Genomic DNA, 25,173 nt, shown 5'->3' with positions numbered 1-25,173 from the left:
CTAGTTCTCTTGTGTACAATATTATGTCTCCTGTGTATACAGGTACACTCCACTTTTAAAGTAGACTGTAGTAGGTACTGCACCTGAAGTCAAATAGTCCTAAACATTATTTTTAGGCTCTGCATCAAACACAAACAGATAAGATATCAGACAACCACTTTCTGAGTCTTTGTAATGCATAGGAATAACTAAGAGATGAACAAAATCAGATAACTAAAACTAATCACCATATTAATTCCAACATGTGTGCCAAGACAAGATGGCAATACAGAAATGCAGTCATTTCACTAAGTTGGCACACAAGATTATTTCAATGAAACAGCCTCAATTTTCTGTTAACATTAGGAAATTGTGTTTTTTTCCCCTCAGGAGAGTCCCCAGAACTGCTCTATGGTGAATTGTGTACTCACTGAAAGTGCTGTAGAAACAATCCTCGCTGGAGAAGTAATAAGACAATGTTCGCTCGGGGATCAAGGCTTCCAAGGGTGGTGGTGGTAGCTCTCAGAAGTCTCCAGAGCCAGGTGAGCTCCAAACACTGGCTCTCAGTTCTGGAGAAGAATGAGTTTGGCTCCTTTAGTGTCCTTACATTGAGCTCCGAACCACACCTGCTTTTTCCAAGTGATTGCATTTCACCAGTCTTCTAATAGGGTTAATGTGGATGATGAGATTTCCTGAAACCTAGGACAAGACTGCTTTAACACCTTGGATAATCTTCATAAACCCATCTCTGCAAACATCTTCTCACCAAGAACCACTGATTATACCACAAAGCCACCCTCAAATGGGCCTTCATATGTGTTTCTAGATATCATGGATTTTTATTTTTAACTTACCAAAGAAGTTGGAAAGATGATTTCATCACTTAGAGAGTTTAGCAAATGTCTTGGAAAACTTGGAAATCTGATCAAGCTCCCTAGTGTCTCCCAGCAACAACAGGACAGGAGATTCTCTGCCTGGTGCTCCGCAACCCAGCTCAGGGCGGAGAGTAGAGAAAGGCCCCAGCACAGAGACCCCTTTGGGACAATGTCATTTATAGGCTGCTTTGGAACAAAACAGAAACAACAATAACCACAATGGGAAAACTAGGACAAAGAAACATTTTGAAGAAATAACACATACCCTTCCCTTCCTTTCCTGATATATTTCTCACTGAATAATCAACTTGAGAATGCAGAGTTTTTGGAAGGAGGGAGAATCATGACCCTGTCTTGAAGTCTTCCAAGATACATGTACCATATATATATATATATATATATATATATATATATATATATATATATATATATATATGTTTCCAGTGGTTGATGCTCCTAAATCTTTATGAACATGATTTAAAAATGACCTTGAACTGCAAAAGCACAACCTCTCTCTCATGGGGGACCACAATTGTTACAAGCATTCCCAAGGTCATTATTTTTCAATTCTTAACCGATTTCCCTAGCACCCTTCTTTTCTAAGTGAAGTATGGCAATATAGGTTAATTACTACAATAATAATTTGTGTTCCCAATTAGTCATAAAGTGGTTTTGGGAATGCTGACATGAAAGTGATTTTATTTTATTTCTCTGTTTTTCTATATTTTACATATTGCAGCAGTCACTAAAATCAGAGCACCAGATGCAAATGTACAGTTTCCTCTTCAGGAGACACTGACACTCTGGATCTCCTCAGTGGAGGAGGTTGAAGACAGCACTAGCCCAGAGTTCCCTGGAGAGGATGACATTGGGCCTGTAAGTGTGTGTTTAATTAGGAGGCTGCCCCTCAAGCAGCAGCTAGGAAGACACATAAGTGTAAGCTCTCTAGTTTAAAATCACGATAAAAGACTTGACTTACGTCTGCAAAACTGCTTCATGGTATCACTTGGATTAGTTTAGTGCCTGATTGAATAATCAGAGGTGTGTGCATGCTCAAACATGCTGCTGCCCTCACTTCCCCCTTTGTGGTCTAGCCCGGCCAAGTTGGCATGTCAAGAAGCCATCATGAGGTTATATGCTGCAAAAGTTATCAAACATAAAAATAAGTCTCCTTGATCTATTTTAAGTTTATTATTCAAGACCACCCACAGAATGAATGCCCTAGATATATTGATACATTCTGGAACTCAATAAGTTGATTATATTACTACACATTTCTGATTGCAAAGGTAAGAAACTCACATTTTGGCTTCTAAGTTTACTGTCTGTGCACTTGACTGACATCAGTGAATTTCTATTTTTAATTTTATGTCATTCAGTATTGTGAATTGTTTTGCAGTGTTTTTTTGTTGTCATGTGGAATCAGCTCTTTTAGAATATTAATAAAAATCCATTGGTTGAAAACATACAAGAGATCATAGACTAAGTCAGTAATTACCAGCTATTGTCACTGACGTAACAGGTTAATAATATGTAGTATATTTTGTTCAGAAATATCCAGCATTTCAGAAATTTTGATTGATTTCTATTTATTGATTTAGCTATTGAAAATGCAGCATAGGGACTTCCCTGGTGGCACAGTGGATAAGACTCCAAGGTCCCAATGCAGGGGCCCTGGGTTCGATCCCTGGTCAGGGAACTAGATCCCACATGTATGCTGCAACTAAGAGTTCGCATGCCACAACTGAGGAGCCCGCCTGCCGCAACTAAGACCTGGAGCAACCAAATAAGTAAATAAATATTAAAAAAAAGAAAGATATCTTTAAAAAAAGAAAAAAAGAAAAAAGAAAATGCAGCATAATACATTCTTTTGTACATATATCCTTGTTTTTGAGAATTTCTATTGGAAAGAATGTTCAAGATGATGTTGCTGAGTTAAAAGGATATGTGGATATAAGCTTTTTTTTTTTTTTGCGGTACGCGGGCCTCTCACTGCTGTGGCCTCTCCTGTTGCAGCGCACAGGCTCTGGACGCACAGGCTCAGCAGACATGGTTCACGGGCCTAGGCGCTCCGCGGCATGTGGAATCTTCCCGGACCGGGGCACGAACCCGTGTCCCCTGCATCGGCAGGCGGACTCTCAATCACTGCACCACCAGGGAAGCCCGAGATAAGCTTTCGATAGTTGCCAGTGGACTCTCCTGAATCGGAGTGGGATGGTCTTGCTGTGACTGAATGGACGCGGGACTGTGAACAGGTTTCCTCAGCCTCCCACTGAATGAGAATTGTGGTGGGATGAACACAGCTCAGAGCCAGGGAAGGAACAGGGTTTGCAGGTCTCCAGCCAGCTCCTCAGGACTCTTAGCCAGGGCAGCACCGCCTGTGAGGCATCTGCCTTTTTGAAGCTCTGGGACAAATTTGAGAAGAGTGTCCTTATAAAACAGAGGCTTTGGAAGATGGAGTTGACCAAGTGACCAAGAAGCTCAGCAGGCAGGCCAGGGCCGTCACACCTATCAGGGTGGAGGAGAATGGATTCCTAGGTGACATGGGAAACACTGGCCGTAGGCTTAGAGAAAGGACTGAAGCCCTTGGTGAGGGGAGAGTAGAATTTCAGCCAGATCTTTCTCTCTGTAACCCCTGCTCCTGCACATAAACACTCCCACATAGCAGCTCTATTAGCAGCTCCACTGTTGACTGAAGTCCATGTTGCTTTGCTGTTGCTGCAGAGGTGAGGGGCCAGGAGCAAACAGCTGGGCACCTCAACCTCCTCTCCCTCGGTATGTTGGGGCTTTAGATCCTGGCTCCAGAAGAACCAAAGCAGAAGAAACTTTTCGCACCTTATTTCATTAGATACAACTTCAAATACAATGTTGAAAAGGAGTGGTGAGAGAAAACACATTTGCTTTTTTCCTGATCTTACCAGAAGTCTTCTGGTTTCTCACAATTAAGTATAATGTTAGCTGTACGTTTTTGTAGATGGTCTTTATCAAGTTGAGGATGTTTCTTTCTATTTCTTGTTTGCAGAGGTTTTTTTTTTTTTTTTTTTACCATAAATGAGTACTGAATTTTGTCAAATGCTTTTGTTGCATCTGTTGATACAATCATATCATTTTTTTCTTCATTGTACTATTGACGTGATATGTTACATTAATTGTTGTGAATGTTGAACCAGCTTTGCATATCTGGGATAAAGCCCACTTGGTCATGGTGTAGAATTTCTTTTATACATTGTTGGATTCTATCTTATAATATTTTGCTGAGGAATTTTGTATCTATGCTTATGAAATTTATTGATATGTTCTTTTCATTTCTTGTGATCTTTTTGTCTGTTTTTGGTCTTTGGGTACTGAATGCTGGCTTCATACAACGAGTTAGGACATATTCCCTCTGCTTCTATCTTCTGGAAGAGGCAGCAGAGAATTGCTTCTTCATTAAAATTTGGTAGATTTCACCAGTGGATCCATCTGAGCCTTGTGATTTCTATTTTGGAAGGTTTCTAAACCTTGACTCAAATTCCTTGATAGATGTAGGACTATTCAAATGGTCTCTTTTTTCTTATTTGGATTTTGATAAATTGGTTCTTTTAAGAAATTAACTTTTTCTCCAGGATACCAAATCTGCATAGAGTTGTTCAAAACATTCCTATTTATCCTTTTAATGTCCATAGTATCTGTCATAATGTCTCCTCTTTCATTTCTGATATTAATAATTTGTGCCTTCACTCTTTTTTCTTAGTTAAGTTGCATAAAGACTTTTTCATTTAATGATTTTTATTTACTGTTAAAAAGCACAGTATATATGGGCTTCCCTGGTGGCGCAGTGGTTGAGAGTCCGCCTGCCGATGCAGGGGACACGGGTTCGTGCCCCAGTCTGGGAAGATCCCATGTGCCGCGGAGCGGCTGGACCCATGAGCCATGGCCGCTGAGCCTGCGCGCCTGGAGCCTGTGCTCCACAACGCAAGAAATCGTATAAAATTTTGTCAACAATATTTTATGAAAAGAATTCCAATTAATATATGCATGCCCCAGAAAGCAAAGCATAATCTACCTCTCTTTTAAGGATAGGAAGGACTTAGTGACTCAATTCCATAAAACAGAGTAATAAAAGAGGAAAAAAATCGTTACAGGAAAGAAACCTTCCAAATACGACCTTAACCAAGTAATCATGCTTAACATCAACAGTCATGTCAGGTGGATACCTCTTAATTCTGATAGGATGTGATGAGAAGAATGTTTTACCTTTGTGTTGCTCCTCTCGAAAACATAACCCCAGTCTAATTATGAGAAAACCCAACAGTGAGCATCATTTTACAAAAGGCCTGGCCAGTATATTTTAAAACTGTGAAGGTCATGAAAATCAAGAAAAGAAACTGTCACAAACCAGAGGAGGAATGAGCACAAAGGACCATCCTTGATGGGATCCTGGAATGGGAAAAGGATGTTAATATGAAAACTGGTGCAATCTAAATAAAGTTTGGAATTAAAAAATCTGGAGATAATAGTAGTCAATGTTGATTTCCTAGTTTTGACAAATGTTGCATAAAATAAAAGATGATAATTTTAGGGGAAAAAGAAACTACGTGAGGGTGTATATGATAAATCTCTGTATCTTTTTTTCAACTTTTTTGCAATTCTAAAAATAATCCAGAGTAAAATTTAAAAGTTTACTAAAAAGATAAACACATGAATAATTGAATCTCCATATGAACTGTTAAATCCACACAGTGTAATGTTAAATAGAAGATGAAAAGTATACAATCTTTGCATGTACTGATATGAAAGTACTTCATGACATATTTCTCTAATGAAAAAGGCAAATTCTGGAAGGGTTTATATAACATAATTGAGTATCTGCAAAATATCCACATAAATCAGTGTTTTCCTACCACGAATTTTGTGTGTGTGATAGGTGGAAACCTGATTCAGACCTGAGTCTCTGAATTTCCACAGCTGGGTCTGCTTTTCCTCTCAGTTCTGCTCTATGCCCCTGTTTCTCTTTTGCGGTATCTATCGAGGATGTCACTTCAGGAGCAGGCTTTCACGTTGCACTTGCCTGGCATTTTCTCTTTTCTGTTGTGATGGTTTGCGAGTAGATCCTCATGGGATGATACATTCACAGCTAAATCCTCTCAGTGAAGATCTCAGGGATGACTTGTGTCCAGCTTAGTCCCATCAAATTTGAGAATCAATTCTTTCTGCAGAAAAAAAGACATGTCTAAAATCTCATATGGGATTGTCTTCTGTGTGTAATATTTCGTACTATGTTTCAGTGCCTAAATCGTGACTATGAGTCAGTGCCTATGATATAAGGACAACAATAACTGCCTAGAAATAAAAAGAGTGGGGATCTGTGTTTGTGGAAAGAGCAGAGGGGACATTTGAAGAGAGGAGAGCCAAGCACCATGGGGGAAGGCGGTGAGTACCAAGAATCTGGAAAAGCTATAATGGGACAATATAAAAATTATAATAGGTAATACTTTTAATTTTATGTGCTTAGAAGACTTTTTTGTGATTTTTAAATATTGAAATCAAAGAAAGGGAGTTATTATTTATCTGAAGCTAGGATAATTCTGAACAGTTGTGGCTAACTTAGGTCTATGATAGGTTCCAGAGCCTGAACAGATTCTGATTCTGTCTAAGAAAAGATGAGTCCCACAGATTTAGCAGAAATGTTAGGGAGGACTTTGAACATTATCTGCATGGAGCATTTTGAGCCAAATATTTCTATTTCTTAAGAAGCAGAGTGGGGGGGACCTTGAAGATGGCGGAAGAGTAAGACGCGGAGATCACCTTTCTCCCCACAGATACACCAGAAATACATCTACACGTGGAACAACTCCTACAGAACATCTACTGAAGGCTGGCAGAAGACCTCAGACCTCCCAAAAGGCAAGAAACTCCCCACGTACCTGGGTAGGGCAAAAGAAAAAAAGAAAAAACAGAGACAAAAGAATAGGGACGGCACCTGCACCAGTGGGAGGGAGCTGTGAAGGAGGAAAAGTTTCCACACAGTAGGAAGCCTCTTCGCTGGCGGAGACTGCGGGAGGCGGAGGGGGTAGCTTTGGAGCCGCGGAGGAGTGCACAGCAACAGGGGTGCGGAGGGCAAAGCGGGGAGATTCCCGCACAGAGGATCGGTGCCGACCGGCACTCACCAGCCCGAGAGGCTTGTCTGCTCACCCGCCGGGGCGGGCGGGGCTGCGAGCTGAGGCTCGGGTTTCGGTCGGAGCGCAGGGAGAGGACTGGGGTTGGCGGCTTGAACATAGCCTGAAGGGGTTAGTGCACCACGGCTAGCCGGGAGGGAGTCCTGGGAAAAGTCTGCACCTGCCGAAGAGGCAAGAGACTTTTTCTTCCCTCTTTGTTTCCTGGTACGCGAGGAGAGGGGTTTCAGAGCGCTGCTTAAAGGAACTCCAGAGACGGGCGCGAGCCGCGGCGAAAAGCGCGGACCCCAGAGACGGGCGCGAGACGCTAAGGCTGCTGCTGCCACCACCAAGGGGCCTGTGTGCGAGCACAGGTCACTCTCCACACCTCCCCTCCCGTGAGCCTGTGCAGCCCGCCACTGCCAGGGTCCCGTGATCCAGGGACAACTTCCCCGGGAGAACGCACGGCGGGCCTCAGGCTGGTGCAACGTCATTCCGGCCTCTGCCGCCGCAGGCCCGCACCACACGCAGTACCCCTCCCTCCCCCCCGGCCTGAGTGCGCCAGAGCCCCCGAATCAGCGGCTCCTTTAACCCCGTCCTGTCTGAGCGAAGAACAGACGCCCTCCAGCGACCTACACGCAGAGGCTGGGCCAAATCCAAAGCTGAGCCCCGGGAGCTGTGAGAACAAAGAAGAGAAAGGGAGATGTCTCCCAGCAGCCTCAGAAACAGCGGATTAAAGCTCCACAATCAACTTGATGTACCCTGCAAGTGTGGAATATATGAATAGACAACGAGTCATCCCAAATTGAGGAGGTGGGCTTCGAGGGCAAGATCTATGATTTTTTACCCTTTTCCTCTTTTTGTGAATGTGTATGTATATGTGTATGCTTCTGTGTGAGATCCTGTCTGTATAGTCTTCCTTCCACCATTTGTCCTAAGGTTCTATCCGTCCATGGTTTTTTTTATTTTTAATTTTTTTCTTAATAATTAATTATAATAACTTTATTATACTTTTCTTTCTTTCTTTCTTTCTTTCCTTCCTTCCTTCCTTCCTTCCTTCACTCCTTTAGACAACGAATCATCCCAAATTGAGGAGGTGGTCTCTGAGAGCAAGATTTATGATTTTTTCCCCTTTACCTCTTTTTGTGAGGGTGTATGTGTATGCTTCTGTGTAAGATTTTATCTGTATAGCTTTGCTTCCAACATTTGTCCTAAGGTTCTATCCGTCCCTTTTTTTTTCTAAATAATTATTTTTTAATTCAATAACTTTATTATACTTTAAATTATTTTACTGTATCTTCTTTCTTTCTATCTTTTTTCCTTCCTCCCTCCCTCCCTTCCTCCTTTCTTTCCTTCTTGCCTTCTTTCCTTCTTTGCCTCTTTCTTTCTTCCTTCCTTCCTTCCTTCCTTCCTTCCCTCCTTTCTTTCTTTCATTCTTCATACTTCTACTAATTCTCTCTACTTTTTCTCCCTTTTATTCTGAGCCGTGTGGATGAAAGGCTCTTGGTGCTCCAGCCAGGAATCAGGGCTCTGCCTCTGAGGTAGGAGAGCCAACTTCAGGACACTGGTCAACAAGAGACCTCCCAGCTACACCTAATATCAAACGGCAAAAATCTCCCAGAGACCTCCATCTTAACACCAGCACCCAGCTTCACTCAACGACCAGCAAGCTACAGTGCTGGACAACCTATGCCAAACAACTAGCAAAACAGGAACACAACCCCACCCATTAGCAGAGTAGCTGCCTAACATCGTAATAAGGCCACAGACACCCCAAAACACATCACCAGACGTGAACCTGCCCACTAGAGAGACAAGATCCAGCCTCATCCACCACAACACAGGCACTAGTCCCCTCCACCAGGAAGCCTACACAACCCACTGAACCAACCTTAACCACTGGAGACAGACATCAAAAACAGCGGGAACTATGAACCTGCAGCCTGCAAAAAGGAGACCCCAAAAACAGTAAGATAAGCAAAATGAGAAGACAGAAAAACACACAGCAGATAAAGGAGCAAGATAAAAATGCACCAGACCTAACAAATGAAGAGGAAATAGGCAGTCTACCTGAAAAAGAATTCAGAATAATGATAGTAAGGATGATCCGAAATCTTGGAAATAGAATGGACAAAATGCAAGAAACAGTTAACAAGGACCTAGAAGAAATAAAGATGAAAAGAGCAACGATGAACAACACAATAAATGAAATTAAAAGTACTCTAGATGGGATCAATAGCAGAATAACTGAGGCAGAAGAACGGATAAGTGACCTGGAAGATAAAATAGTGGAAATAACTACTGCAGAGCAGAATAAAGAAAAAAGAATGAAAAGAACTGAGGACAGTCTCAGAGACCTCTGGGACAACATTAAACGCACCAACATTCGAATTATAGGGGTTCCAGAAGAAGAAGAGAAAAAGAAAGGGACTGAGAAAATATTTGAAGAGATTATAGTTGAAAACTTCCCTAATATGGGAAAGGAAATAGTTAATCAAGTCCAGGAAGCACAGAGAGTCCCATACAGGATAAATACAAGGAGAAATACGCCAAGACACATATTAATCAAACTGTCAAAAATTAAATACAAAGAAAGCATATTAAAAGCAGCAAGGGAAAAACAACAAATCACACACAAGGGAATCCCCATAAGGTTAACAGCTGATCTCTCAGCAGAAACCCTACAAGCCAGAAGGGAGTGGCAGGACATACTGAAAGTGATGAAGGAGAAAAACCTGCAACCAAGACTACTCTACCCCGCAAGGATCTCATTCAGATTTGATGGAGAAATTAAAACCTTTACAGACAAGCAAAAGCTGAGAGAATTCAGCACCACCAAACCAGCTTTACAACAAATGCTAAAGGAACTTCTCTAGACAAGAAACACAAGAGAAGGAAAAGACCTATAATAACGAACCCAAAACAATTTAGAAAATGGGAATAGGAACATACATATCGATAATTACCTTAAATGTAAATGGACTAAATGCTCCCACCAAAAGACACAGATTGGCTGAATGGATACAAAAACAAGACCCTTACATATGCTGTCTACAAGAGACCCACTTCAGACCTAGAGACACATACAGACTGAAAATAAGGGGATGGAAAAAGATATTCCATGCAAATGGAAACCAAAAGGAAGCTGGAGTAGCAATTCTCATATCAGACAAAATAGACTTTAAAATAAGGACTATTAGAAGAGACAAAGAAGGACACTACATAATGATCAAGGGATCGATCCAAGAAGAAGATATAACAATTGTAAATATTTATGCACCCAACATAGGAGCACCTCAATACATAAGGCAAATACTAACAGCCATAAAAGGGGAAATCGACAGTAACACATTCATAGTAGGGGACTTTAACACCCCACTTTCACCCATGGACAGATCATCCAAAATGAAAATAAATGAGGAAACATAAGCTTTAAATGATACATTAAACAAGATGGACTTAATTGATATTTATGGGACACTCCATCCAAAAACAACAGAATACACATTTTTCTCAAGTGCTCATGGAACATTCTCCAGGATAGATCATATCTTGGGTCACATATTAAGCCTTGGTAAATTTAAGAAAATTGAAATTGTATCAAGTATCTTTTCCGACCACAATGCCATGAGACTAGATATCAATTACAGGAAAAGATCTGTAAAAAATACAAACACATGGAGGCTAAACAATACACTACTTAATAATGAAGTGACAACTGAAGAAATCAAAGAGGAAATCAAAAAATACCTAGGAACATATGACAATGGAGACACAATGACCCAAAACCTATGGGATGCAGCAAAAGCAGTTCTAAGGGGGAAGTTTATAGCAATACAAGCCCACCTTAAGAAGCAGGAAACATCTCAAATAAACAACCTAACCTTGCACCTCAAGCAATTAGAGAAAGAAGAACAAAAAAACCCCAAAGCTACCAGAAGGAAAGAAATCATAAAAATCAGATCAGAAATAAATGAAAAAGAAATGAAGGAAACAATAGCAAAGATCAATAAAAATAAAAGCTGGTTCTTTGAGAAGATAAACAAAATAGATAAACCACTAGCCAGACTCATCAAGAAAAAAAGGGAGAAGACTCAAATCAATAGAATTAGAAATGAAAAAGGAGAAGTAACAACTGACACTGCAAAAATAAAAAAGATCATGAGAGATTACTACAAGCAACTCTATGCCAATAAAATGGACAATCTGGAAGAAATGGACAAATTCTTAGAAATGCACAACCTGCCGAGACTGAATCAGGAAGAAATAGAAAATATGAACTGACCAATCACAAGCACTGAAATTGAAACTGTGATTAAAAATCTTCCAACAAACAAAAGCCCAGGACCAGATGGCTTCACAGGTGAATTCTATCAAACATTTAGAGAAGAGATAACACCTATCCTTCTCAAACTCTTCCAAAATATAGCAGAGGGAGGAACACTCCCAAATTCCTTCTACGAGGCCACCATCACCTTGATACCAAAACCAGACAAGGATGTCACAAAGAAAGAAAACTACAGGCCAATATCACTGATGAACATAGATGCAAAAATCCTCAACAAAATACTAGCAAACAGAATCCAACAGCACATTAAAAGGATCATACACCATGATCAAGTGGGGTTTATTCCAGGAATGCAAGGATTCTTCAATATACGCAAATCTATCAATGTGATAAACCATATTAACAAATTGAAGGAGAAAAAACATATGATCATCTCAATAGATGCAGAGAAAGCTTTTGACAAAATTCAACACCCATTTATGATAAAAATCCTGCAGAAAGTAGGCATAGAGGGAACTTTCCTCAACATAATAAAGGCCATATATGACAAGCCCACAGCCAACATCATCCTCAATGGTGAAAAACTGAAAGCATTTCCACTAAGATCAGGAACAAGACAAGGTTGCCCACTCTCACCACTATTATTCAACATAGTTTTGGAAGTTTTAGCCACAGCAATCAGAGAAGAAAAGGAAATAAAAAGAGTCCAAATCAGAAAAGAAGAAGTAAAGCTGTCACTCTTGGCAGATGACATGGTACTATATATAGAGAATCCTAAAGATGCTACCAGAAAACTACTGGAGCTAATCAATGAATTTGGTAAAGTAGCAGGATACAAAATTAATGCACAGAAATCTCTGGCATTCCTATATACTAATGACAAAAAATCTGAAAGTGAAATCAAGAAAACACTCCCATTTACCATTGCAACAAAAAGAATAAAATATCTAGGAATAAACCTACCTAAGGAGACAAAAAACCTGTATGCAGAAAATTATAAGACACTGATGAAAGAAATTAAAGATGATACAAATAGATGGGGAGATATACCATGTTCTTGGATTGGAAGAATCAACATTGTGAAAATGACTCTACTACCCAAAGCAATCTATAGATTCAATGCAATCCCTATCAAACTACCACTGGCATTTTTCACAGAACTAGAACAAAAAATTTTGCAATTTGTTTGGAAACACAAAAGACCCCAAATAGCCAAGGCAATCTTGAGAACGAAAAAAGGAGCTGGAGGAATCAGGCTTCCTGACTTCAGACTATACTACAAAGGTACAGTAATCAAGACAGTATGGTACTGGCACAAAAACAGAAAGATAGATCAATGGAACAGGATAGAAAGCCCAGAGATAAACCCACGCACATATGGACACCTTATCTTTGATAAAGATGGCAGGAATGTACAGTGGAGAAAGGACAGCCTCTTCAATAAGTGGTGCTGGGAAAACTGGACAGGTACATGTAAACGTATGAGATTAGATCACTCCCTAACACCATATACAAAAATAAGCTCAAAATGGATTAAAGACCTAAATGTAAGGCCAGAAACTATCAAACTCTTAGAGGAAAACATAGGCAGAACACTCTATGACATAAATCACAGCAAGATCCTTTCTGACCCACCTCCTAGAGAAATGGAAATAAAAACAAAAATAAACAAATGGGACCTAATGAAACTTCAAAGCTTTTGCACAGCAAAGGAAACCATAAACAAGACCAAAAGACAACCCTCTGAATGGGAGAAAATATTTGCAAATGAAGCAACTGACAAAAGATTAATCTCCAAAATTTACAAGCAGCTCATGCAGCTCAATAACAAAAAAACAAACAACCCAATCCAAAAATGGGCAGAAGACCTAAATAGACATTTCTCCAAAGAAGATATACAGACTGCCAACAAACACATGAAAGAATGCTCAACATCATTAATCATTAGAGAAATGCAAATCAAAACTACAATGAGATATCATCTCACACCAGTCAGAATGGCCATCATCAAAAAATCTAGAAACAATAAATGCTGGAGAGGGTGTGGAGAAAAGGGAACACTCTTGCACTGCTGGTGGGAATGTGAATTGGTTCAGCCACTATGGAGAACAGTATGGAGGTTCCTTAAAAAACTACAAATAGAACTACCATATGACCCAGCAATCCCACTACTGGGCATATACCCTGAGAAAACCATAATTCAAAAAGAGTCATGTACCAAAATGTTCATTGCAGCTCTATTTACAATAGCCTGAAGATGGAAACAACCTAAGTGCCCATCATCGGATGAATGGATAAGGAAGGTGTGGCACATATATACAATGGAATATTACTCAGCCATAAAAAGAAACGAAATTGAGCTATTTGTAATGAGGTGGATAGACCTAGAGTCTGTCATACAGAGTGAAGTAAGTCAGAAAGACAAAGACAAATACCGTATGCTAACACATATATATGGAATTTAAGAAAAAAATATGTCATGAAGAACCTAGGGGTAAGACAGGAATAAAGACGCAGACCTACTGGAGAACGGACTTGAGGATATGGGGAGGGGGAAGGGTGAGCTGTGACAGGGCGAGAGAGAGTTATGGACATATACACACTAACAAACGTAAGGTAGATAGCTAGTGGGAAGCAGCCGCATGGCACAGGGATATTGGCTCAGTGCTTTGTGACAGCCTGGAGGGGTGGGATAGGGAGGGTGGGAGGGAGGGAGACTCAAGAGAGAAGACATATGGGAACATATGTATATGTATAACTGATTCACTTTATTATAAAGCAGAAACTAACACACCATTGTAAAGCAATTATACCCCAATAAAGATGTTAAAAAAAAAAAAAGAAGCAGAGTGACTCCCACTAATATTTGGGTAACTGAAGGAACAATTATATGTCTGCCCTTTGTATTGTCCTGTGGGAACTGCTGTGTCATAAAGTGAAACAAACAGCAAAGAAACAGCAGAACCTGGAGAGATCTCAAGATAAGCACCAGTTCTGACATCCAATGTCTTCTGTGTCCAGTGCACTAAGGCTGGTCCTTAAAAATTAAATACTAGCAATACTAACAATGGGTCCCTAATTCATAACAGACCAACATACAAAGGAAGAGTCAACATTTCCCCCCAAGTATTGGAGGTAATAACAGAAAGAAATCATTTGCTAAGAAGGATAGGACAGACACACCACAAAAATTACCCCATCAGTGAATATTATACCCAACTAATGATTTTTCTTTGTGTTGAAAAATATCATTTTCTCAGTATTAGCACCAAGGAAAGCAGAAGCATCTGGATGAAACTGAATTAAAAGTTCTCCTCTACAATATTTAATTGGCATGCATGAGTGCATATATATATGACAGTGAGTTGTGTGTGTGTGTGTGTATATAATGAAGGAAGAAAATATGAAAAGGTTTAACTATTGCCCATGATATTTGATTTGACTGATAATATTTTGTGATATATCTCAAAAAAATGGATGCCTTTTAAATATTAATTCTATAATAGAAATTTAAAGATGAATGATCCTACTCTATGGTTACTATAATCCACTTATAATATATGTAATTTAATTCTGTGGATGAAATTATGGAAATATAAATTTAACCCAAAACCTATTCTGTATTTCAGAAGGGGATAGGCAGAAGTCTATTTCCCCTTAGCACCAACCAAAAAGCACAAGATAAAATAGTTACATAAGTAGTACCCATAATTCTCAATTATTTTTTGAGCAGTGTTTTTGCAAGTGACAATTTCCATAGAGTCAAGGTGAGAAAGGAAAAGAGGTAGAATTCAGGGCTGTAGCCTCTATTTTCCATTCAAGGACTAACCTGCAATGTTTCTTCTGTTCAGAGTCATTTGGAGTTGGCTGGACTATGGAAAACTCTGAAAGTTACAGCTGCTGACCCATCCAAGAGAGGATAGAACCCCTGACCTGATTGGATGGATTTTCCTACCAGCATTGATGAGACCCATTCTACAATCTTCTTGTGAGTAAAATTTTCTGAGTAAAGGAATTCATATTTCTTTCCCTTAAAAATAAAAAAATTTTTTTAATTTAACAGCAGACTTAAGAATTTCTCAGGTGTATGAAATATTCCTAGTTAATAAAAACTATGTAATTACTTTCAGTTTACTCTGGAGCCATAGAATTATAATCCCTACAAATGTTTGAAATTTATAAAGGAATACAAATGTTTCTGCTAATTTATGATTTCTATGGTGTAAAAGTAAGATGTGGGTTTCTGGAGAGGAAATCCTAGACAGGTAGTTTTTCCATTTGGCATGATACCTAAAACTTGGTTGGGAACCTGCGTTGTAGAAGGTGAAGAGTAATGCTTCTTCAGGAAAGTTTGCAGCTTCGGTCTTTAAAGTGCCCCATGACAATCCAGCAACTGGTGATGGCTGTGAAAATGTAACACTGGTGACACACTGAATACCAGAAAGCAGAGGAACTTCTGCACTCGCTCTGATATAGAAGTGGGAATTTTGATTAATTTCTGTCATTTATTTGAAAGCACGGTATATCAGATGGCACTGGTTTTTATTTTAACTTGGAATTTTCATATTTCCAAATGGGACAACACTTGTGATAGGATAGTCAATCTGATATGATTGGCAATATATTGATCTGCTAGTCTAAGAAATGGATTCCCTTTACATTAAGGTCACTTAAATTCACGGGTGTCAATGTCAACGAGAAGAGAAAATTCAATTGTTTGAATTCTCAAAACTGAAGGTTGTAGTTAAAAAGAGACTAATACACTGCTAATGAATTATTTTTATTAGTGATAGATAGGAATGAGTTTTTAATAGAATAGAATATTGAACAATAATTTTGTTTAGTGTAGGTATACTGTGTGTGTAATGTCATTTTTTTTTCTCAAGTTGCTCTATCAATGGGTGGTAAGAAGACTATTTTTGTGTATCAGTGCAGGAGACAAAATGCAAAGAAGTGCTTCCGCTGCCAGCTCCTAAAGTACCTGCACATTTCTCCATAATGGCAGTTTTTATTGATATCTTATTTGTTCGTATCTGTGAGCTTCCGTTGAGAGATATGTTTTCGTCATCTTTATATCTCTACCAAAACAGAGAGTACCTGTCTTATTGTATATGATTGTATTTAATATACATTAATATAAACAATGTCTACTGATGTTACCAGAAATGAGATATCTAGGTCTTTAGCTCCTTGGCCCTTACATACATCTTTACACTTCTCTTCCTTTCACCTCCCTATCGTACTTCCACGATATGTTCGTTAGATTAATTATATCAGTTATTCTCTTTTGTTAAAAAAAGATGTAGCTCAGCCAAGAGCTGTATTGTGAGTACAATTCCTGTTTCTTATAACATCTTCATTCTGCAGTTTACAAGTTTATTTTCTGTGGCTTTCTCTAAACCTATCACACACTCAACCTGAAACTCTGAACTGAAACCTCTTCTCAAGATATAAAAACATATTAGTAATCCCTGAATTTCATCTAGAAGCTGTCTGTCCCTTTCAGGTTCAGTTTCCCACTGTTACAAGCCTTTGGGAACCTCAACTCCTTGTAGGTTCCACTCACCAGGCTAATAATATTGTTAGTATCCCCTAACTAATGAACGATTTAATGAAATCGTTCATTAAACGATTGAGCTATCTGTGATAAATTGTTTCCCGCTTTTCTGATGAATGGAATCTATTTTTAAAACTGAAAAGCTCTTCTTAAAATCTTTACTTTTAGGGATTTTTTTACCTTTTTTGTAATTTAGGTAAGTAAATAAACTCTCTTAATGTTTTTAGTTTCCTCATCTAAGTCCTGGGATAATAATAAATGTAAGCTATTTGGAAAAATGCCTGGCTCGTAAAAGTACCACACACAAAAACTACAGCAGAACTGTATTTCAACCTTCATTGTTTTAAATACATTATCTTATCTTTTACAATAATTGGAAAGAAAACAATTTTTCCTCTCCAGATTCAAATTTCAAATATTCCACTTTTCATTTGTAAAGGTGATTTTATATAATTTTCCACCTTTTTTCTTAGTTACCATATATCTGAGAAGGCTTAGTTTTACACTAGAGGAATATCCTAAGAGATTGTTCAAGGTGTTTGGGGCAAGATCTTATTATGTACCACAGATATGAAGTTAGAAAAGATTGTCTTTTCTATCCAACTAATTGGATAAATGGATACGAGAAAATTGTGCGCTGTTACAGTTCTTCCACTTGTTTAAATTCTAGTAAGTACCAGGTATTTTGTGGGGAGTTTTCTGAAGGAGGTAACGCTTTCACTATGGCTTAAAGACTGATAAAGTTAAGAAAATAAATACTCTAAATATTACATAATTTTCACTAAATCCTTTCCATTTAAAGACAAAAATTATGGCTCAATAGAATGCATTTATTCTAATGGACAGAGTCCATTAGTCTATAAATCAGTCATTAACTTAAGGTTCAAGTGTTCATGACTGATCCATGAAGTGCTCAGAGCAGGATGCAAGTCTGGAGGGTCTCCTAGGCTTGTCTCATTTCTATTTCTAGCTCCTCAGTTGCACATTCAGTCCATGGCCATCAGGACCCTTCTTAGAAGGTAGCTATGCTCTGGAATCCTATGGAGTGTTACTGTTTTAGAGAAGATTAGATTCACAGTAAAATTGAGTAGAACGTACAGAGAGTTCCCATATACCTCCTGCCTCCTCCAAATAAACACACACACAGTATCGCCCATCACCATACACTGTACCAGAGTGGTGTATTTATTCCAATTGAAGAACCTACACCGGCACTTCGTTATCACCCAAAGTCCATGGTTTTACGTTAGTGTTCACTCTTGGTGTTGTATATTCTGTAGGTTTTGACTGATGTATAGTGAACATGTGGAATCATGTGTCCACCTTTATAATATACAGAAGAGTTACACTGCCCTAAAAACCTTTTGTGATCACCTATTCATTAGTACCCCCAGCCTCAACCCTTTGCAACCACTGATTATTTTACTGTCATCATATTTTTACTTTTCCCAGAATGTCCTATAGTAGGGCTCATGAAGCATGTAGACTTTTCAGATTAGCTTCTTTCACTTAGGGATATGCATTCAAGTATATGTCATGTGTCTTGATGGCTTCATGGCTCATTTCTTTTTAGCACTGAATACTATTCCATTGTCTGGATGTACCAGAATTTCTTTATCCATTCACCTACCTAAGGACATCTTGGTTGCTTTCAAGTTTTGACAATAATGAGCAAAGCTGCTATAAACATCGCTGTGCAGGTTTTTTTTTTTAATGAATATGGGTCTTCAACTGATTAGGGCAAATACAAAGGAGCATGATTACCGAATTACATGGTAAGAGGATATTTAGTTTTGTAACAAACTGCCTTATTGTCTTTCAGAATGCCTGTACTAGTTTGCATTCCCATCAGCCATGAATCAAAGTTCCTGATTCTCCACATCCTCTCAGTATTCAGTGATGTCCTTGTTTTGGGAATTTGACCATTCTTATACATGTGTTGTGGTATCTCATTGCTATTTTAAAGCCCTTTCCTTTTCAAGCATTTTAATTTTTAAAGTTCCCTTCGTTTTCTCTTATCCTATGCCCCTTGAGTGAGTAGCCAGTCTTTAGTTTTGTTCATTTGTAGTTAAAACAAGCTGTGGTGAGGTTGATTGGAAGGCATGTTGGAACAGGGCCTGAGGATTTTTAATTGTATGAAAGGAGCTCTTAATGCTCAACATGAACCTCAACTCAGAATTTGGGCCTGTTTTCATTTACATTTTTAAAGGTAAATTAAATGATAGAAGGGACATATCCCAGGTAGGGTGTGCTTTTCTTGTGTATCACATAGGAGAGAACCTTTCTTTTTCTTTCTCTTCAGAAACATAGAAATCACACACACTGCAGGACTTACAGAAATAACTCACCAGCTGAATCTTGAGAGTGAAGAAGCTGGAGATTTGCTGAGGTGTTTGAACTGCTGGGATGATATAAGTATCCCAAAGAACAAGAAATGGTGTTGCCTAAAGGCCAGGATGACAGGTCCAAAGAAGATATTGTGAAGTTATTGGAATATATGGTGAATAACATTCCATCCAATGACAGGCACATGTTCAAAACAACCCAGTCACTGATGGACTGGGAAAAAGTAGCTTTTAAAGATTTTCCTGGGGAAATGTGCAAACTCAAATGGTTAGAAATTTCTTATAACTTGAGAAAGTTTTGCACTTTGAAAGAATTAGTCCTGGAAGCAAAGGAAAATGTTGACAATCCTTACAAATGCAGAAAACACAAGAAGCGTCCTGATTTACCCAAGAAGCCCTTGACAGCTTACCTCTGCTTTTTCAAAAAGATGCAACTCCAGTACACCAAAAACACCCTAAGCTGAGCAACCAGGAGCTGACCAAGGTTCTGTCTGAGGAATACAAGAAGCTTCCAGAGCAGCTGAAGCTGAAATATAGTCAAGATTTCTAGAAGGAGAAACAGAAGTTTAAGGAGAAAATGACTCTGTTCAGAGAACAGCACCCTGATCTGGTCCAGAGCTCCACGAAATCTGATGTCCCCAAAGGAAGCCAAATCAAAGTGCCAAAGAAGTTTCAGGGAAATGTGCAAAAAGTGGTCTCCCCCCAAAACAGTTTATTCATGAAGAGCCCAAGAAGCCACCTACGAATGGCTATCACAAGTTCCACCAGGATTTGTGGTTGAGTAGGGAGCTGAAAGGGTTGCCCTGAGGGAGCACGTGGTAGAGATTAGTAGATGCTGGCAGCGTGTCCCACAGAACCAGAAGGAGCATTATAAGAAGGAGGCTGAGGAACTGCAGAAACAGTACAAGGTGGACCTTGATCTCTGACTCAAGAGTCTGTCTCCTGAAGAACATGCTTATTACAGAGAGACAACCTATTTGAAGCGTAAGAACATGAACATGATGGGAGACCCTAATCCCAAGATTAGGAGGATGGATCTGCAGTCCCCATCATCAGGGAATCTGCAGGGAGGGCTTAGACTGGGCCAGGGGCTTCAGGTTCCAGAGACAGAATTATCAGATATGATTGGAGAATATTCTCCTGCCTCAGGGAGATCAGAGGAAAATAAGGAAGATGAACAAGAGGAGAAAGGCAGCAACTCCTCAGACCACAGCAGTAGGTGAAGATGAAGATTGTGTCTGAGGACAGTGGCTGCAGCTCATCTACCTCAGGGGAATCCTCTGGCTCCGATTCCAGCTGAGCTTTTTTCACAACCTGAACAAAGAACTCCCCAGCAAAAGGCCATGGCATCTGGGCTTCCCTGGTGGTGCAGTGGTTGAGAGTCCGCCTGCCGATGCAGGGGACACGGGTTCATGCCCCGGTCTGGGATGATCCCACATGCCGCGGAGCGGCTGGGCCCGTGAGCCATGGCCGCTGAGCCTGCGCGTCTGGAGCCTGTGCTCCGCAACAGGAGAGGCCACAACAGTGAGAGGCCCGCGTACCGCAAAAAAAAAAAAAAAAAAAAAGGCCATGGCATCTTCATCAAATGGAAGGGCTCTTCTCCCTGTGCCCTTTCATTGCCTTCCTTCTTTCCTTCCCTCTTCAATACAAAGTATGACCAGTTGGGAAAAAGACATCTCGTGCAGTAATTTCTGGTTCCTCTCTGTACCCCAAGTCCACCCCCAGAGACAGTCAATGCCATGAATACTCTTGGAATAAACAATGATCTGATTGGGCTGCCGTACACTCTGGACTAGGCTGAGTTTCCTGAACAGAGAAGTTTTATTTTCCTCACCTTCTGCTGCCAGAGCTGTGAGGGAGCCCCGAGGAGTCTGTGACTCCTCCCTTCTCTGTGATCCTGTCCCTTAGGACTTCTGCATGGGAACAGGGAATGGGAAGATTTGATTGACTGGAGGTAGGAGAGTTGCCTTTAAGAAGATTGTCAAGCTCCTGATGTCTCTCTCCCTGCTCTGTGAAGTGAGAAGTTGGCCCTTCCCTATCTTGCTAGTGGCAGGGGCATGCGAGCAGCAGCATTTCTATATGTATATCTATCGCTTAGCTGTCACTGAGATTGTTCTTACTGATTTCAAAAATTAGAAATTAATTTTTAGAACTTCATCATTTCCATTTGAATTAACTCCTCCTTAAAATCAGTCTCCTTTGACTCTTGGCACTAATTTTCCAGGCCATGTCTAAATTTATTTTGGTTCTGCCCCAATCCCTTCCTCATGCTCCAGGTTGTAAGTGAATAATGTTTTCACCATACACTTGATTTATGTGTATTACGTTATGAGTTTGTACGTGTTGTGTGTATAAGTATTTTAGTCCATAGGCTACTAAACTTTTTGGAATTAATGTACAAATATGACACTGCTTTTATTATTTTGGTTTACTGATATATATATATATATATATGTTTAACATCCTTAGTGCAGTATAATTACTTTACAGTGGTGTGTTAGTTTCTGCTTTACAACAAAGTGAATCAGCTATACATATACATTTATCTCCATATACCCTCCCTCTTGCATCTCCCTCCCACCCACCCTATCGCACACTTCTAGGTGGTCACAAACCACCGAGCTGATCTCCCTGTGCCATGCGGCTGCTTCCCACTAGCTACTTATTTTACGTTTGGTAGTGTATATATGTCCATGCCACTCTCTCACTTCATCCCAGCTGACCCTTCCCCCTCCCTGTGTCCTCAAGTCCATTCTCTACATCTGCGTCTTTATTCCTGTCCTGCCCCTATGTTCTTCAGAACCTTTTTTTTTTTAGATTCCATATATCTGTGTTAGCATATGGTATTTCTTTTTCTCTTTCTGACTTACTTCACTCTGTATGACAGTCTCTAGGTCCATCCACCTCACTACAAATAACTCAATTCCATTTCTTTTTATGGCTGAGTAATATTCCATTGTATATATGTGCTATTCCTCAGTTGATGGACATTTAGGTTGCTTCCATGTCCTGGCTATTGTAAATAGAGCTGCAATGAACATTGTGGTACATGTCTCTTTGTGCACTATGACTTTCTGAGGGTACATGCCCAGTAGTGGAAACGCTGGGTCGTATGGTAGCTCTATTTTTAGCTTTTTGAGGAACCTCCATACTGTTCTCCATAGTGGCTGTATCAATTTACATTCCCACCAACAGTACAAGAGTGTTCCCTTTTCTCCACACCCTCTCCAGCATGTATTGTTTCTAGATTTTTTGATGATGGCCGTTGTGACCGGTGTGAGATGATACCTCACTGTAGTTTTGCTTCCCATTTCTCTAATGATTAGTGACGTGGAGCATCCTTTCATGCGTCTGCTGGCAATCTGTATATCTTCTTTGGAGAAATGTCTATTTAGGTCTTCTGTCCATTTTTGGATTGGGTTTTTCTTTTTTGATATTGAGCTGCATGAGCTGCTTGTATATTTTGGAGATTAATCTTTTGTCAGTTGCTTCATTTGCAAATATTTTCTCCCATTCTGAGGGCTCTCTTTTCCTCTTGTTTATGGTTTCCTTTGCTGTGCAAAAGCTTTTAAGTTTCATTAGGTCCCCTTTGTTTATTTTTGTTTTTATTTCCATTTCTCTAGGAGGTGGGTCAAAAAGGATCTTGCTGTGATTTATGTCATAGAGTGTTCTGCCTATGTTTTCCTCTAAGAGTTTATAGTGTCTGGCCATATATTTAGGTCTTTAATCCATTTTGAGTTTATTTTTGTGTATGGTATTAGGGAGTGTTCTAATTTCATTCTTTTACATGTAGCTGTCCAGTTTTCCCAACACCACTTATTGAAGAGGTTGTCTTTTCACCATTGTATATTCTTGCCTCCTTTATCAAAGATAAAGTGACCATATGTGTGTGGGTTTATCTCTGGGCTTTCTATCCTGTTCCACTGATCTACACTTCTGTTTTTGTGCCAGTACCATATTGTCTTGATTCCTGTAGTTTTGTAGTATGTTCTGAAGTCAGGAAGCCTGATTCCTCCATCTCCATTTTTGTTTCTCAAGATTGCTTTGGCTATTTGAGATCTTTTTGTTTCCATAAAAATTGCGAAGTTTTTTTTCTAGTTCTGTGAAAAATGCCATTGGTAGTTTGATAGGCATTGCACTGAATTTGTAGATTGCTTTGGGTAGTATAGTCTATTTCACAATGTTGATTCTTCCAATCCAAGAACATGGTATATCTCTCCATCTGTTTGTGTCATCTTTAATTTCTTTCATCAGTGTCTTATAGTTTTCTGCATACAGATCTTTTGCCTTCTGAGGTAGGTTTATTCCTAGGTATTTTATTCTTTTTGTTGCAATGGTAAATGGGAGTGTTTCCTTGATTTCTCTTTCAGATATTACATCATTAGTGTATAGGAATGCAAGAGACTTCTATGCATTAATTTTGTATCCTGCTACTTTACCAAATTCATTGATTAGCTCCAGTAGTTTTCTGGTAGCATATTTAGGATTCTTTAAGTATAGTATCATGTCATCTGCAAACAGTGACAGTTTTACTTCTTCTTTTCCAATTTGGATTCCTTTTATTTCTTTTTCTTCTCTGATTGCTGTGGCTAAAACTTCCAAAACTATGTTGAATAATAGTGGTGAGAGTGGGCAACCTAGTATTGCTCCTGATCTTAGTGGAAATGGTTTCAGTTTTTCACCTTTGAGAATGATGCTAAATGTGGGTTTGTCATATACGGCCTTTATTATGTTGAGGTAATTTCCCTCTATGTGTACTTTCTGGAGTGTTTTTATCATAAATGGGTGTTGAATTTTGTTGAAAGCTTTTTCTGCATCTACTGAGATGATCATATTGTTTTTATCCTTCAGTTTGTTAATATGGTGTATCACATTGTTTGATTTGTGTATATTGAAGAATCCTTGCATTCCTGGGATAAACCACACTTGATGATGTTGTATGTTCCCCTTAATGTGCTGTTGGATTCTGTTTGCTAGTATTTTGTTGAGGATTTTTGCATCTATGTTCATCAGTGATATTGGCCTGTAGTTTTCTTTTTTTGTGACATCTTTGTCTGGTTTTGGTATCAGGGTGATGGTGGCCTTGCAGAATGAGTTTGGGAGTGTTCCTCCCTCTGTTATATTTTGGAAGAGTTTGAGAAGGATAGGTGTTATCTCTTCTCTAAATGTTTGATAGAATTCACCTGTGAAGCCATCTGGTTCTGGGCTTTTGTTTGTTGGAAGATTTTTAATCACAGTTTCAATTCCAATGCTTATGATTGGTTTGTTTCTATTTTCTATTTCTTTCTGATTCAGTCTCAGAAGGTTGTGCTTTTCTAATAATTTGTCCATTTCTTCCAGATTGTCCATGTTATTGGCATAGAGTTGCTTGTAGTAATCTCTCATGATCCTTTGTATTTCTGCAGTGTCAGTTCTTACTTCTCCTTTTTCTTTTCCAATTCTATTGATTTGAGACTTCTCCCTTTTTTTCTTGATGAGTCTGGCTAATGGTTTATCAATTTTGTTTATCTTCTCAAGAAACCAGCTTTTAGTTTTATTGATCTTTGCTATTGTTTCCTTCATTTTTTTCCCATTTATTTCTGATCTGATCTTTATGATTTCTTTCCTTCTGCTAATTTTGGTTTTTTTTGTTCTTCTTTCTCTAATTGCTTTTGGTTTAAGGTTAGGTTGTTTATTTGAGGTGTTTCTCGCTTCTTGATGTAGGATTGTATTACTATAAACTTCCCTCTTAAAACTGCTTTTGCTGCATCCCATAGGTTTTGGTTTTCGTGTTTTTATGGTCATTTGTTTCTAGGTATTTTTTGATTTCCTCTTTGATTTCTTCAGTGATCTCTTGGTTATTTAGTAGTTTGTTGTTTAGCCTCCATGTGTTCGTACTTTTTACAGATTTTTTTCCTGTAATTGATATCTACTCTCATAGTGTTGTGGTTGGAAAAGATACTTGATACAATTTCAATTTTCTTAAATTCACCAAGGGTTCATTTGTGACCCAAGA

General features: G+C 39.2%; 1 protein-coding gene across 1 annotated transcript; it reads left to right on the top strand.

Moving 5' to 3' along the window:
* The first annotated feature begins 19,267 nt into the window (after positions 1–19,267).
* On the top strand, positions 19,268–20,401 carry UBTFL1 (upstream binding transcription factor like 1). Its single transcript, XM_060019643.1, is given in 4 exon segments — positions 19,268–19,619; positions 19,622–19,876; positions 19,879–19,971; positions 19,974–20,401. Coding segments are annotated over 4 exon segments (1,128 nt in total).
* The last annotated feature ends 4,772 nt before the right edge of the window (positions 20,402–25,173 follow it).

Source organism: Delphinus delphis, chromosome 8 (genome assembly GCF_949987515.2).
Source record: "Delphinus delphis chromosome 8, mDelDel1.2, whole genome shotgun sequence".
NCBI lineage: Eukaryota > Metazoa > Chordata > Mammalia > Artiodactyla > Delphinidae > Delphinus > Delphinus delphis.
The sequence above is the reverse complement of the archived record's forward strand: the minus strand, read 5'-3'. Positions and strand labels throughout refer to the sequence as shown.